The sequence below is a fragment of the Anabrus simplex genome, chromosome 2, assembly GCF_040414725.1.
Source record: "Anabrus simplex isolate iqAnaSimp1 chromosome 2, ASM4041472v1, whole genome shotgun sequence".
In the NCBI taxonomy this organism is placed as follows: domain Eukaryota; kingdom Metazoa; phylum Arthropoda; class Insecta; order Orthoptera; family Tettigoniidae; genus Anabrus; species Anabrus simplex.
In genome coordinates this window covers 174,122,013-174,139,589 of record NC_090266.1, presented here as the reverse complement: position 1 = coordinate 174,139,589, position 17,577 = coordinate 174,122,013, and the positions used below count along the sequence as shown (strand labels likewise).

General features: G+C 41.5%; 1 protein-coding gene across 1 annotated transcript in view; it reads right to left on the bottom strand.

The window, feature by feature from the left end:
- LOC136863476 (uncharacterized) overlaps positions 1 to 17,201 on the bottom strand; it is a 51,928-nt gene extending 34,727 nt beyond the window's left edge. The window contains exons 1-2 of the mRNA XM_067139878.2: positions 17,134 to 17,201; positions 9,855 to 9,966 (exon numbers count right to left, since the gene is read on the bottom strand). Of these exons, the coding sequence (XP_066995979.2) occupies positions 9,855 to 9,966; positions 17,134 to 17,148 (127 nt within the window). The 5' untranslated portion in view covers positions 17,149 to 17,201. The remainder of the gene's footprint in view (positions 1 to 9,854; positions 9,967 to 17,133) is intronic.
- Positions 17,202 to 17,577: the final 376 nt, after the last annotated feature.

Sequence of the window (17,577 nt, the reverse complement as noted above, 5' to 3'; positions counted from 1 at the left end):
CTCAACAACTAGGCTGCGCGAAACCAGCTATAAAATAATTTCCTGACCTCTAAAACCTCAGAATGCCAGTATGTAGTAGGATGAACTGAAACCATTTCGTTTCGAACCTATTACTATTTGTGTCTGTGACCCATTTAATGCTATAAATATCGGTGTTAAGAATTTGTCGGTAGTAATCAGGATTAGTGATATTAGTTTTGTTGGTAGAATACTCATAAAGCAGGTTATTATACCGAGTTGTTCCAGTATACTGCACAGTCTGATAGCGACGAAGAATTGCCATCCCATAAAGAAATTCTTGTACTAGGCAGAAGCAATGGTAGTTCATGGTGTAAATGTGAAAGTTGTGTTCCTATGCTAACTGACATCGAAAGCACGTATTGTCATGAGTTTCAAAATATAAATGAAGTACCGGTATTAGGGTGTGCAAAAGTTGCTCGTTAATTCGATAACCTTATTCTTGATACAGAGTTGCTTAACACGACACAACTTAACTGTAAAAACGAACAGTTCTAAAAAGAAGAGTGAGATAACCTGGGAAGATTCGGAGGTTCGTAGCGTGCAAACAGTTTGTAAGTTGGATTAATTCATGACCTGAAATCGGTCGTAAAATTCGTGATGTCATACCATCATGTTCAGTGAATCGGATAAGAAATAAGTTCTCTGAACCTGATGAAATTTTTCATAGATTAAGAGCTGTTGAAATTATTCTATCGGGTTGCTAACAGTATTATGCATATGTTGGCAGAATTTCATTAGTCATTTATGTTTTACTGGAATGATGTTAACACTCGAAGCAAGCACAGTGGCGTCTGTTTTGTCTACACATCTCTTATCTTGAAATTATGAAATTGAGATTCAAACCCTCATCTTCTAGGCCTCCCTGTGATTTTGTCATCACCCATGGCCACGTTTACTAGTTTCCAAGTTGGGTTTTCAGTCCGTTAACGTTTACTAAATTTCCAAATTTGTTTTGGGTGGGTGATCAATTTGAATAATAATAAGAACATCCATTAGGTTAAATAAAACTTACTTCAAACAACTTACAAGAAACTCCAATCAAATGAAAGTTGAGAAAGAGTGTGATAAGCACCTGGAAGAAGATATAGGCCTACTGCGTACTGCGATTTTACACCTTTCCAAAATGAATTTGGTAAGATATCACATGTTCACTAGGTAGCTGAGAGTTATGAATTCTGAACAAACTCTAGTCTCCTAGCTGACGCCCTAGCCAGCTGCTAAAACATCAGTACCACTCGAGCCGGACCGGAAGGTAAACTAATCTTCATCCAATGTCTCCTTTCTTAAGATAACCTTCATTGGACAGGTGGGTTGGACGCGCTGGCGAGTATGTGCCTGCTGAAGGTACTCTTTTTTTGTTTGTTGCTATTTTGCTTAACGTCGCACCGACACAGATATGTCTTATGGCGACGATAGGATAGGAAAGGTCTAGGAAGTGGAAGCAAGCGGCCGTGGCCTTAATTTAGGTACAGCCCCGGCATTTGCCTGGTGTGAAAATGGGAAACAACGGAAAACCATCTTCAGGGCTGCCGACAGTGGGTCTCGAACCCACTATCTCCCGATTACTGGATACTGGCCGCACTTAAGCGACTGCATGAACGTACTCTGTCTTACAGTAGTGATAAGGTAGTTAATACGTATTAAAATTTGGTTAATGTTGTGTATATTTGTGTCATCATTTAATGCAATAAATGTCGGTGTTTAATATGTTTTGATAGTAATCGAAATGGGTGATATTTGTTTACAGTTTACATTGAGTAGTTCCGCTGGTCTTCGGTAGATTACGTGCTCTTGGTTACGAAGGTTAGGTTTACTTTGTTTCGGTCCTGGGTTGGGGTAATAGAAAATAATATTCCCTTTTTTTTGTTTTAATATCTGTAATTTTGTTGGTAGAATACTCATAAAGCAGGTTGTTATACGGAGTTGTTTCTTCCGCAGCTTTTACATTATCTTGCTTGCTTTATTGTTGTGTAATCCTTGTGTAGTCCTTTCGATATTTCAACATTTAACGGCAGTTTTTATTTCTGTTTGCTCGTAATAATAATAATAATAATAATAATAATAATAATAATAATAATAATAATAATAATAAATACACATACATGTTCACTAGAATGTTATGCCTTTCAGCGTTCAGTCTGCAAGCCTCTGTGAATTTACTATCAACCGCCACACACATCTATTTCTAGACAGTTTTATGGCTTCGTTTAGTTCTATACCTCTTATCTTTAAATCAGCTGCCTCTGTGGATCAGCGGTAGAGTGTCGGCCTCCGGATCCCAAGATAGCGGGTTCAAACCCGGCAGAGGTAGTCGGATTTTTGAAGGGCGGAAAAAAGTCCATTCGACACTCCATGTCGTGCGATGTCGGCATGTAAAAGATCTCTGGTGACACATTTGGTGTTTACCCGACAAAATTCATTAAATCTCAGCCATAGACGTCCAAGAGAGTTTCGGTTTACTCGGTCTGCCATCTAGTGGGGGCCTAGAGTAAAACGGAACGTCGAAATTGACGAGCAGACAGCCAGATGGCGTCAAATTGAAATGTCTGCACACGGTAGCTGAGGCCATACGATTATTATTATTATATTTATTATCTTTAAATCGTTAGCAACTGAGTCTAACCATCGTTGTCTCGGGCTCCCTCTACTTCTCTTACCCTTCATAACAGAGTTCATTATTCTTCTAGGTAACCTATCCTCTCCATTCGCCTCGCATTACCCCACGACCAAAGTCGGTTTATGGGTACAGCTTCATCCATCCCTTATAATAATAATAATAATAATAATAATAATAATAATAATAATAATAATAATAATAATAAGTGGAATTCAGTGGTACATTTCATCAATTGTTCGGCATCAGTTCTCAGTTGAGGTCCGCGGTATCTGATGTTGATTAAATGTGACGAATCCGTGTCTTTAGCTTACGGAATGTTAAGGAAATTCTGGAGGACAAAATTCCAACCCTCTGGCGCTTGACGAGGTCACAATAGCAGTCAAAATGGACGCCTGTCGAACACACAGGTTAAATATAAATATCAAACCAGAACATACATGTAAAAACATTATTGAACAAGGGAAAAAATACGCACTAGTAAACAAAGAATGACATGTTTCGTTCTTAAGAGAACATCATCAGATTCTATCATGTCACACTCACATATTTAGAAATAATATTTTAGTTTATCTCTGTTTAATATTTAGGAACTTATCTTAATAATGCCCTGTTTTGTCTCGACTCCAGCATTAACTGGAGACATTATTAAGATAAGTTCCTAAATAAACAGAGATAATCACAAATATTATTTGTGTGTGATTTGATATAATCTGATGATGTCCTTTTAATGATTAGTAGTGCGTATTTTTATCCCTTGTTTAATAATGCTTTTTTACAGGTTTGTTGTAGTATAACATATTTAGTCTGTGTATTCGACATACTGAAAAGCTTTTAAGTCACATTCAACTGAGTTGGCACTGGAAAGTATGGCTTCCTTCTTAACAAAATTCTATTGAAGTGGTCGTGATTCTGATAAAACAAAATCTGAAAATGTGACCACTATCAAGACTCGAACCTGAAACCCTCGGTTCACATCTTCTGCTGTCTTATTGGAGATAGAAACTCTCTGAATTTTTCGCGGGCAAACACTGAGTATGTCGCATGTCGGCAATTTGCAAACAGGGAGTGTCAAACGGACTTACTTTATGCTCTTTTACTACTAGAGCTAGACCTGCGACCTTGGGATAGGGATACCGTCACAGTACTACTGATCCACAGAGGGAGCTATTAATACAAGGACTAGTGGTTTAACGTCGCACTAACGCACACAGCTTTTCGGCGATGATACGATAGGAAGCGGCCGTCGTGAAAATGGGAAACCACGAAAAACTACTTTCAGGGCTGCCGATGGTGCGTTTCGGACCCTCCATCTCCCGAATATAAGCTAAAAGCTACATGGGCTGTACTACGGAGCCAACTAATAATAATAATAATAATAATAATAATAATAATAATAATAATAATAATAATGCCGGGCTGAGTGCCTCAGACGGTTGAGGCGCTGGCCTTCTGACCCCAACCTGGCAGGTTCGATCCTGGCTCAGTCCGGTGATATTTGAAGGTGCTCAAATATGTCAGCCTCGTGTCGGTAGATTTACTGGCACGTAAAAGAACTCCTGCGGGACAAAATTCCGGCACCTCGGCGTCTCCGAAAACCGTAAAAGTTGTTAGTGGGACGTAAATCAAGTAGCATTATTATTCATTAATAATAATAATACTAATAATAACAATAACAATGAAGAGCGCTGGCTTTCTGAACCCAAGTTCGATTCGGTTTCAGTCCGTGAGATTTACCGATACATAAGAGAACTACTGTAGGACAAGATTCTGGCATTTGGTGCTATCGTAAACCGTAAAAGTAGTTGGTGAAACGTAAGCTCAATAATATTATTATATTATTTTTTATGTGTGTGTAATGTCATCTGTCAGATTGTTGAGTGGTTCCTCCCGGTACGCCAAGTAACGTTATACGTTGAATCAAAAACCCAAGATACTCCTACGATGACATTGTTAATACTCGCGTTCAGGTGCTTAGTGTACTACGAAACTAATGCAGGACTCATATCATGATTGAAATTCTCATTAGGGTAGACAGTGAGCCCTTCCTAACACCTGACGAACAAAGGCTCATGCCATGGTTAAAGCTCCCGTAGATTTACATAGAGAGGGCCTTCCGATTACCTAACAACGCAGGATTCATAAACGCAGGGCTCATATCATATTTAAAACTCGTGTAGTTGCATAGTGTGGCCGTTCCAAATATCTAGCACAGAGGTGAACTCGTGGTTCAAACTTACATTAGATTACAACCATAGCGAGTCCCTTCCTACGTCAGCATTAGCACGTGATTCGCCTAAGTTTTAGGCTTCTCCATAGGTAAGTTGTTCGTATTAGGTGACTGCCTCAAGTTTTAGGCTTCTCCATAGGTGTGTTGTTCGTATTAGGTGACTGCCTCAAGTTTTAGGCTTCTCCATAGGTAAGCCGTTCGTATTAGGGAGTAGGCCTACTGGATAAGTGCAGTGTTGTCATTCGAGTTCACCTGAATTGCACGATCTTCCTATTGAGCACTAAGACCGTGGAGAAAAAAGAAACGAACCGAGTACAAAATCCCTTCATTGTAGAACTACTGTATTTACAACGTATTTGGGCTACTTAGAAATCGGTCGCCCGTATGTTTTTTCAGAGCAGGGGCATGTTGGCCAGTTTTGGTGTGGGATGGTGCCCCAATGAAGCACGATGATCCTAGGCATAGCAGATTGTTTGTAACCAAGGTCACCGCCCTCAAGCGTAACATTTCTTTATGACTCCTCAGCACAGCCTTCTCACGCGCCAAACAAAAACTCCAGGAGGAATGCGGCTTAGTTTCTGTGCAGTTTCACGCAACCAGGCAATGCCTCTCCTTGGTATGACTAGGTTACTTGTCTTCGTGAGCTAATATGACTTCCGCAGTTCTGTCAGAGGAATCTTTGCTCCAAGAAAAGTCTAGTTTCACATCATGAAGAAACAAAAAAATATGAATTATGAATGTCGTGGAGGTCATGTGGTATCAATAAAATCACATATTTAGGCAGTTAGAAACCTGAAATCTCAGTTAATATAAATTAATACTGGGGTAAGAAACTGGATTCCAGTTGTCTGATTTGTCTGCGTATTCGTTTCCGCCCGCATAGTGGAGCACATTAACAATGAGTGAATTCAAAATGTGTTCGTGTTAAAACAACGGTGTTGAAAATAATAATGATAATAATAATAATAATAATAATAATAATAATAATAATAATAATAAAATAGAGAAGCTACCAGCCTGAAGGATGAAATAGTTTCTAAGTCTGCATCGCCATGCAGGTCATAAACTCCAGTCTAATGAACTCGGAAACTTCGGCAATATTCACGATGATCCCAGTTTTCCATGGGAGACAGTTCCCTTCTGAGAAAATGACTGAATTTCTCACGACTAACATGGGAGAGAATTTCATCTATCCTCTCTCCCCCCTTCAATCCAAGCAAATGCCGCGATGGTCACGGAAGTAAAAGCCATGCTATGTCTTTCCTAATCCTGAAATCTAAACCCTTGGTCCTTACAGCCTCTGACAAATTTTGGGCCTCCCGAGATGACTACTGCTCACCCAGATTGCCAACAAGTTTTAGACAGACACGTGACTGCCCTCACTGGTTTTCTGACTCTCATAACAGGCAGATCCTCATTTGACCTCGTGAGTCTTCTTGAGTGTGCCGGTAATTGAACCCAGCACCTCTAGCTAAGAGATGCACGCGCAACCTATACGTTTCCGGGATGGCCACCGCGATTTTAGTCCTAATTAATTATGAATTACGCGTAACAGAACAGAGAGCACAGTCACACACCAAGGTACTCGAAAGTGTGCAACAACACTACATCGTAAGTACACACGTAGTAAAAAGTCCGTTTCTATATTCAGTCTTCACTTTTCTTACCATAGTATTATAGACTTTAAGGATAAAACAAGATACTCTTTAAATAAGTTATAGCAAGCTGAAACGCCTCCAGAAAACGTACAGTGCAAGTGTGAAAGATCAGGGCAGATAACACAACAGTAGGCTGAGAGAGTAGAGCCAAAACAGCAATGCGTAGGTACGGTATATGTTGGCGACTGCCTATGTCTTTATTCAATAAATACAACCAAAGGATGATGAGATAAAGGACAAAGGACGCTGTGTTTAAGTAGTAGTAATAATAATAATTATTATTATTATTATTATAATTTTTTTTGCTAGTGGCTTTACGTCGCACCAACACAGATAGGTCTTATGGCGACGATGGGTTGGGAAAGGCCTAGGAGCTGGAAGGAAGCGGCCTGGTGTGAAAATGGGAAACCACGGAAAACCATCTTCAGGGCTGCCGATAGTGGGATTCGAACCTACTATCTCCCGGATGCAAGCTCACAGCTGCGCGCCTCTACGCGCACGGCCAACTCGCCCGATAATAATAATAATAATAATAATAATAATAATAATAATAATAATAATAATAATAATAATTTTTTTGCTAGTGGCTTTACATCGCACCGACACAGATAGGTCTTATGGCGACGATGGGTTGGGAAAGGCCTAGGAGTTGGAAGGAAGCGGCCTGGTGTGAAAATGGGAAACCACGGAAAACCATCTTCAGGGCTGCCGATAGTGGGATTCGAACCTTCTATCTCCCGGATGCAAGCTCACAGCTGCGCCCCTCTACGCGCACGGCCAACTCGCCCGATAATAATAATAATCATAATAATAATAATAATAATAATAATAATAATAATAATAATAATAATAATAATAATAACACCAAGCAAGTGGCTGTGCGGTTTGGGTCACGTAGCTATCAGCTTACATTCGGGATATAGTTGGTTCAAACCCCACTGTCGTCAGCCTTGAAGATGGGTTTCCGTGGTTTCCCATTTTCACACCAGGCAAATGCTGGCGCTGTGTGTTAATTAAGGCCACGCATGGCCGCTTCCTTCCCAAACCTAGCCCTTTCCTATCCCATCGTCGCCGTAAGATCTATATGTGTCGGTGCGGCGTAAAGCAAATAATAATATTAATGATAAACGTATTCATGTTAGCTCATGAAACCGAAACAGAAGCGTATACTGATTACTTATGTTTTATAATTATTTCAGTAATATTAGCAGTAATAAAATTATGATCATCGTCAAACAAAACGCATTCTCTTCAGCGTGGGAAAACGAAACAAAAAATTAATACTGATCACTTCTGTTTCATCCGTGTAATTATGCATAATCATTGTAGTAAAGTAAAATCGTGTCTTCGTCCCGATGTGGTGCAGGTCTTTTAGGCACACCCCCCCATGGAGGCGAGCTGCATGTAACTGCCACTCTAAATTCTCTGGCGATATCGTCGCCATAAGACCTATCTGTGTCGGTGCGACGTAAAGCCCCTAGCAAAAAAAAAAAAAAATTCTCTGGCAGCACCGGGAATCGAACCCGGGCCCCAGAGGATGGCAGCCAATAGTGCTACCGTTACGCTATGGAGGCGGACATTATTGTAATAATAATAATAATAATAATAATAATAATAATAATAATAATAATAATAATAATAATAATAATAATAATAATAATAATAATAATAATAATCTCAAACAACGTTCTCCGTCATGAGTGAAACTGAACCAAGGTAATTAATGTTATGGCCTCTGTTTTATAATTAAGTAAAGTAATATTATTATTATTACATCAATAACGGAAAGGAAATAATATTCTCTTCAGCGGGATTTACGCCATTATTGACCCAGTGCCAACCTTCACTCTTCGCCGCCTTTCAACTGACGTAGCGGGAGGAGTAACCTCTGTGCCCGGTGCACGAAGATCTATGGCCATAGGCTCGTAGCAAAACGAGAATGAAAGCCACTGATGGTCGTTTTTGACAACGGTTTTCAACAGCATTGCCATCAAAATTCATATATTCCGACTTATTTAATCCATCTTCTTAGTTCTGGCTTGTTGGAATAGACATGTCGAGTGTGTTTGCGGATTATACGTTTACTGTGTAGTTCTTTTTTTTTTTTTGTGCTATTGGCTTTACGTCGCACCGACACAGATAGGTCTTTTGGCAACGATGGGACAGGAAAGGGCTGGGACTGGGAAGGAAGCGACCGTGGCCTTAATTAAGGTACAGTCCCAGCATTTTCCTGGTGTGAAAATGGGAAACCACGGTAAACCATCTTCAGGGCTGCCAACAGTGGGGTTCGAACCCACTATCTCCCGAATACTGGATACTGGCCGCACTTAAGCGACTGCAGCTATCGAGCTCGGTCTTACTGTGTAGTTCTGTGTTGTTAGTACAAGAGCACACATTTACAACTATGATGGCAGTCAATTTTGGGCAACCTCAGCTCAGTGACTGTACAAGGGAAAAGGAAGAAGAAAGAACGACCGTGTGATACAGCGAAGAAACTTCGAACTCAGGCGCACGAGACAGGGGTATTCAAACTTATGATTTTTTGAGAACGTCAGTGAATCAGAGAGGCATACCACTGCGACTTGTTTTAACGTAACGTAATGTAACGCGCGACCGCGACACGCAGAATATTCATTTGAGTGGTCTTAAAACCACTCCCCTTTGTGATATGTGGGAGAAATGTGATAGCGGACAGCAAACTTCATTCATATTTCTACAAATACAGGGTACAAATCGTGATAAACAGTGGCAGCATTACTATTCCTGTTCGCTACCATCCCGGCATTTGGCTGGATGAGAAGTGGGAACCATAGTTAACTACTTCAAAGATGGCTGAGGTGGGAATCGAACCCCCCTATGCTCAAGTGACTTCCCGAGTGTAGCGGACCCCATTCCAGCTCTCGTACCACTTTTCAAATTTCGTGGCAGAGTCGGGAATCGAACCTGGGCCTCCGGGGGAGGGGGGGGGGCAGCTAATCACACTAACCACTACACCACAGAAGCCACTAATATCAAAAAATGAGTCTAAATACAAGAAATGATTTCCTAAGTTGTCTTTATTAAGTGCCGGTATACTTTGTGATCAGTTTATGGACAGCACCAATAACACTAATTTTCAGAAGAACAAGAACGTGGCTTCCGAGCAAGTCATTTCACTTAATATAACCTACTCCATGCGATTCAATCACTATTAGTAATTTATCAGAATGATAGTCATTCAAATTTTTTATTTTAATTTTATGGTTTGTTTATTTTTACTGTATGTTTGAAAATATATTACTTCTTAAGTACTTACTGTAACGTTTACTCATAATAAAAATACGATCTTTACCTGGAATAGGTAGAGGTGAAATGGTGACGGAGAGACAGTAGTGTGGAGTAATCAGCAGTAGAAGTAACAGCACTGGCCGTGGGATTTCCTTCACCCATCGGGGATGGTTCACCTATAAGACAAAATACAGTAGCATTCGTCAAAACGATGATCTTTAAAATTACTACGTATAATATTTTCTAACACTAACAAAAGAAGTGCCACTTCCTTCACGTCAAAATTTATCTTGAAAATCTGGTGGGATAACAGATTTGTTACGAGAAGGCCACATGCAAAATAATTAACTGTCTGTTCCATTGTAAGGTCCCGAAATAAACCCCTGAAATACACCTATAAGTAACAGGAAAGCGATTCTGTACTTTAATCCTTGAGAGCTGTGGTCTTGGAAGATAAGACGGGGAAGCTATTTATAAACCATAAACAGATTTGTATTCTCCTTGAACCAGGCACCCGGATTCATTGGCTCAGACGGTTGAGGTGCTGGCTTCTGATCCCGACTTGGCAGGTTAGATCCTGGCTCAGTCCGGTGGTATCTGAAGGTGTTAAAATACGTCAGCTTCGTGTCGGTTTACTGGCGCGTAAAAGAACTCTTGCGGGACTAAATTCCGGCACCTCGGCGTATCCGTAAATCTTAAAAAGTAGTTAGTGGGACGTAAAGGAAACAACATTATTATTGAACTAGACAGACATGTAGAGCCTACTTTATCCTCTAAAAAAACAGGAAATGAAATGGTGTATGGCTTTTAATCCCGGGAGTGTCCGAGGACATATTCGGCTTGCGAGGTGCAAGTCTTTTTGATTTGACGCCAGTAGGCAACCTGCGCGTCGTGATGAGAATGAAATTATGATGAAGACGGCACATACAACCAGCCCCGTGCCAGCGGAATTAACAAATGATGGTTAAAACAACCGACCCTGCCGGGAATCGAACCCGAGACTCCTGTGACCAAAGGCCAGCACGCTAACAATTTTGCCTTGGAGCCGGACTCCATAAATGTAACCGTTCTATTACAGTATCTAGTTTCTTTCTTTTTTTAATCTGCTTACCCTCCAGGGTTGGTGTTTCCCTCGGATTCAGCGAGGGATTCCACCTCTACCGTCTCAAGGGCAGTGTCCTTGAGCGTGAGACTTAGGATCGGGGGAATAAAACTGGGGAGGAGGACCAGTACCTCTCCCGGGAGGCCTCACCTGCTATGCTGAACCTTGTGGGAGGATGGGAAGATCAGAAGGGGTAGCCAAGGAAGAGGGGAGGGAAGGAAGCGGCCGTACCCTTAAGTTAGGTACCATCCCGTCATTTGCCTGGAGGAGAAATAGGAAACCACGGAAACCCACTTCGAGGATGGCTGAGGAGGGAATCGAACCCCCTCTACTCAGTTGACCTCCCGAGGTTGAGTGGACCCCGTTCCAGCCCTCGTATCACTTTTAAAATTTCGTGGTAGAGCTGGGAATGAAACCGGGCCTTCGGTGGTGGCAGCTGATCACACTAACCACAACACCACAGAGGCGGACTGTTACGGTATTTACTGAGTGTCAAAATCCCACGGCGCAACAGCCCCAAAGGTCCTTAGCCTACCCAACGACTGTTGCTCAGCCCGAAGGCCTGCAAATTATGAGGTGTCGTGAGGTCAGTACGACGAGTTCTCTCGGCCGTTATTCTTGGCTTTCTAGACCGGAGCCGCTATCTCACCGTCAGATAGCTCCTCAATTGTAATAACGTAGGCTGCGTGGACCTCGAACCAGCCCTCAGAATCAGGTAATCCCTGTACTGTCCGGGAATCGAACCCGGATCCTCCGGGTAAGAGGCAGTCCTGGTACCCCTACTCGTGGGGCCGGCATTTAACGAGTGTAACTCCAGTATAATCCAAGATGGTCATCGCATTTGAACCCCCACAAATCCTAATGTCAACCACTCGATATCCTTGACTTACCGAGAATATATTGTGGGTGATGATGTAGTATTGAACCTCATGAATTTGTAGGCTCAACCTCGCATCAGGATTAAATGATATAGCTATCAGACAGAAAAATGGTGCTCATCTAACCCGTAGACCAACTACATCTAGTAATATATCTTAAGAGGTACGTATAAAATTAGTAGGGGGCGGGGGGGATGTAACGAGGAAAGACATGCAACTATGGCTTCGTAAAATTGTATTCAAACCATCCCTATTGTACGTCAGCAAAAATCGGGTCGTGTGTTAGAAGGATAATAATAATAATAATAATAATAATAATAATAATAATAATAATAATAATAATAATAATAATAATAATAATTCGTCCCCTTCATTAAACGTTCAGCGTAGCGGCTTTCAGTTTGGAGGGCCAATGGTTCGAATCCCGGTTGGAAGGAGGATTTTAGCCAAGTCTTGTTAATTCATCTGGCTAGGGAGGTGTATGATTTGTTCGTCTTAATACGCATTTCTTAATCTATTTACGGTCTGGCTTCGTGGCTGTTAGTATGCTGGTCTACGGTTCAAGCGATCCCAGGTTCGATTCCCGGTCATGACGGGGATTTTAACATTTATTGATTAAATCCTCTAGCTCGGGGGTTCTGTACTTGTGTGCTGCCCTCATAATGAGAATTCATCCTAGGTAGGGCCCCGTCCTCACAGACGCGCAGATCACCCAGCTATGCACTAGGCCTACACCGTACGATCTTATCAACCACCACGAAAACACACAATAGTGAATAGACCTACATCACCCCCTTTTCTGCAGATAGTCTGGCTAGTTGATGAATGGTCAGAGTACTAACCTTTGATTCAGAGGGTCATAGGTTCGATTCCCGACTGGGTAAGGAATTTTAACTGCCTACGCTTAATTCCACTGGCTCTGGGACTGGATCTTTATGCTCTTCTTAATATAGGTATACTTTTCTTTACATGTAACGCATACTGAAATTCTGGTGATTACAAACTCCTTTGGAGTCCGAAATTGCACTGATTTTCAGCCAACATGTCTTCTGGCATTGATCGCTCCCTCTTACCTGATTTTATGGTTCAATAGGCCTAAATAAATTAAAATGAAGTTTGGAACTTAACACATACTGACGGAGAAATCCAAGGAATAATTTACTTTAACTTGGCAAGGGTCAAGGTTACGTGTTCTAAACCAACCCTCTTGTTTACGTATATAATACCGTGTAAATAAGCCAACGGATGTCAGTATAGTTCGTGTGTGTATGTAAACCTTATTTAGTTTGTTAAAACATTTAACCTTATTTGGTGCGTGTGATTATTAATTTATTTCAAAATTAGCTAGGCAATGATAATTACATTACAAACCTCAGCTGAGTGCATCAATTATATAACCTCTTCCGTTTCATCAAAGTATATTAATAGCTTAGCCCAGTTCAGCCAACCACCGGGTGATGTGGCCGCGGGGTTCGGATCGCGCGGTTGTGAGCTTGCATTCGGAAGATGGTAGTTTCGAGACCACCGTCAGCAGCCTGAAGATGGCTTTCCGTTGTTTTCTATTTTCACAATAGGCAAATGCTGGGGCTGTATCTTAATTAAGCCCCGGCCGCTACTTCCCCAATCGTAACCCTTTCCCGTCCTTGCGTCCCCGAAAACCTTTATTTATTTATTTATTTATTTATTTATTTATTTATTTATTTATTTATTTATTGCGTCGCACCGACACAGATAGGTTTTGTGGTGATGATGGGATAGGAAAGAGCTAGGAGTGGGAAGGAAGCAACCGTGGTCTTAATTACGTATTAAAGTACAGCACCAGCATTTGCCAGGTGTGAAAATGGGAAAGCATTGGAAACCATCTTCAGGGCTGCAGACAATGGGGTTCGAACCCACTACCACCCAGTGCAAGCTGCCAGCTGTGTGACCCAAACCCCTTAGCCACTCGCTTGGTCCTTCGATATGTTAGTGTGACATAGAAAGAAAAAAAACATTAACCCAAAGACTGACCATCTGGTAGCCCCTGAAGGAACTCATTGGTTCACAATATTCCTTCCAGTGGCGTGCAGAACTATGTCGCAAATACGCGTACATCCTCTAGCTTGGACAAGGCTTTTAATTATCACTGGATGACAGGGAAAACAAATTATGTAGTTTATCCTTCAGTGCATTAAAGTGACAGTCCGGTGATACAGTGTTGAATCTAAATGAAATTCCATTAACCAAGAGAGCTGGATGTGCGTTAGAAGTCGTGTATAATCTTACATTCAGAAGGTGTTCGAACACCACAATACGGCTTTGAAGATGGTTTTCTATCGCCTCTTATTCTTATGCCATGCATTGACAGGGTTGTACGGTAGTCTTCATTTTATTATTCCAATTTCACCGAAGAACTACCTATGTAGATGAAATATTAAATAACTCAATTCCCTGGAAACCTGTGCCTCAATAAGACCATCGTCGTTGAACCAGAAGGTGTTATCAGATCAGCCTACCAAGCCAACTGTAATGAGTGCACCAACGAATCTCACGAGGTATACCTTTACACCATTCTTCAGAGGGACTGACGGGATAAGGAACGTGTTACTTATCCCAGCTTATACCATCAGACAGTGCATACATACAAGGTTGTCTAACGAAAGATAGATCATGGTTTAAACAACTAAAAAAATTTCGTTATAAGATATTCCACGTTGTTAGTATTATCGAACCGAGCGAGTTGGCTGTGCGGTTAGGGTCGCGCAACTTTGAGCTTGCATTCAGCTTGCCCCACTGTCGGCAGTCCTGAAGATGGTTCCCCGTGGTTTCCCATTTTCACACCAGGCAAATGCTGGGACTGTACCTTAATTAAGGCCACAGCCTCTTCCTTCTAACTCCTAGTCCCTTTCTATCCCATCGTCGCCACACGACCTATCTGTGTCGGTGCGACGTAAAGCAGATTATTAAGAAAAAGTATTATTGAGGTTGAGTGGTTTAGCGATCATTTTTCTAGGGCTCAATTTTCATGTTTCTATTCAATTAAAAAACGATGGTTGTTTGAAGCCATGAAAGGCTCACCATGCTTTTAACGTCGACATAAAAATATTGGTAAAAGTCTGGTGCACAAATTAGGTATCCACCTAGAAGAATTCTTACTCTCTGCATTTTGATCCCCATTCCAGACAAACGGAACATTGGAAAAGTGCGCAAACATGCGACCCTTTCACCCTAACAGAAGTTTGATCCAAATTAGGTCTCTCTTTTTCTGTGTCGAACACAGACATTTTGGTAATTTACTAAGAGAATGATAAAAGCCGGACAGAGTCGCTGTGTTTCTGAGCCGAAGATGGCGGGTTCGATCCCGACTCAGTCCGGTGGTATTAGAAGGTTCTCAAATATGGAAATCTCATGTCGGTAGATTTATCGACTCACTAAAGAACTCTTGCAGGGTATAATTTCAGCTCCTCGACATCTCCTAAAACCGTAAAAGTAGTCAGTGGGACGCAGAACCAAAATTATTATTATTATTATTATGATTATTAAATTACTAGCAAAGAAAAAGGAAATGCGTTTATTGTGCGTGCTAGGGTGCAATTCTTGAGCTGACTAAGGCCTCCATCATTTCGCGAATGATGTCTACGTGAAGTAGCAAACATTTGCTGTTTTCGGATATTTATATAGGCATAGACCACGAATAAAAGCATTACTACTGCTTCTTCGCGTACCTTTTTCTGGAAATAACACGAAATTTAAATTACTTTTCTTATGCAAGAGGATGTTAAAAGTGCAATTGCACGATATGATTACATTGTTGCTGGATGTAGGTAGAATTCAACCGAGCGAGTTGGTCTTGCGGTTAGGGTCACGCAGCTCTGAGCTTGTATTCGGGGGATAGTGGTTTCGGACCCCACCGTCGGCAACCCTGAAGATGATGTTTCGTGGTATCCCATTTTCACACCAGGCAAATGCTGGAGCTGTACCTTAGTTAAAGCCACGGCCACAACCTTCCCACTCCTATCCCCTTCCTATACCATCGTCGCCATAAGACCTATCTCTATCGGTGTGACGTAAAGCCAATTTAAAAAATGTAGAATTCTATGAAACGAAAAAACATGCTTTCTGCACATCGGAAACTGAGTACCAGGTTAATTTCTGTGGAGCAAAGGCGGTCGGGCTTAGAACTAACAACTCTGTCCCACTGAGTGCCAATTACTTTCACTTTTTATTCCTCCAAGACCGTCTTGCCCTTTGCGGAGATGGCTTTTCTTTTTGGTATATTGTAAGTTATGCAGAGATTTCGTATATTTTCCGGCAGGAATTCTTTGACGTGCTAGAAGCTAATGGCACCAAGTTGTCACATCCTTAAATACTGTCAACCCACTAATGAACCCACTATCTTGGGAAGAAAAGCCATTCTGAGTGGCTCAGATGGTTGAGGCGCTGGCCTTCTGACCCCAACTTGGCCTGGATCAGTCCGGTAATAATTGCAGGTGCTCAAGTACGTCAGCCTCGTGTCGGTATATTTACTGGCGCTTAAAAGAACTCTTGCGGGACAAAATTCCGGCATTTCGGCGTCTCCTAAAACCGTCAAAAAGTAGTTTGTGGGACGTAAAAACAGTAACATAACCATAATTTCTCGAAAAGAAATGAATTGGCGTATGGCTTTAAGTGCCGGGAATCTCACAGGACATGTTCGGCTCGCCAGGTGCAGGTCTTTTAATTTGACGTCCGTAAGCGAGCTGCGTCTCGTAATGAGGATGAAATGTTGATGAAGACGACATATACACCCAGCCCCCATGCCAGCGGAATTAACCAATGTTGGTTAAAATATCCGACCCTGCCGAGAATCGAACCCGGAACCCCTGTGACCAAAAAGCAAGTACGCTAACCATTTAGCCATGGAGCCGCACATCTTGGTAAGAAAAAATAAGCGACTAACCAGCAGAACCATTGAGATCGGCTATTTACCACTAAATAGTCTCTCTATCCATGAGACTGTTCTCAGCAAACATACACAATAGTCTTCGCACACATCGGTGTAAACACAAGACTATCACATGTCAACTGTATGAAATACCGTCCATCAGAACCAAGGTCGGTCTCGTAAATTTGAAGTTTGCAAGCCAGCAAATCACTCTTCGCTACACAATATAAATTAATTGAATACTGAAGCACTAATGTTGGTTTCTTTCTTCAAAACACGTCATTCATCGAACTTAGAGGATTCGAAACACCGATCTATCAAACTTGTAAAGTCTGCCCACAGCACACAAGAAATTGAATTAATTATACAGTATAATATACGATTCACTTTTCTTATATTAAATCTCAGACGGTTGAAATGAGGCCCATTACTCAAAGAAAAACGAGGTAATATGACTTACCAGTAGCGCAGCCATGTGAGCTGCTTGTCAGGTCCAGCAAGTGTGAAGCCTCCTTCCACCTCGCCGATATATAGCCGGCTGCAAGGTTGCCACCACTGATGAAACCAGCATTGTTCACCAAGATATCATCTGCTGTGTTTATTAATTACTTCTCGTTGTGTCACGCCGGTGTCTCCAAGGTCTTGTCGCAAAATAAATACATACAAAAAAGGTACATTCATGTCGGTCTTGCAGTATGTGCTCATTGTAATAGTCGAGAATTACGTTAGAAGGTTGAGGAAGGTCGCAGTATATTACAGGGGACTCGAAAGTTAAGACCATTAAAGAATTAGACACGCCAAAGGGAGAAGTAACTTACTTCGATTGTTCCTTATTAATGCTGCCTGGACAATTTGTTTATTTCCAGCGATGATTTGAGCGTTGGCCACAAAAATAATTTAGTAT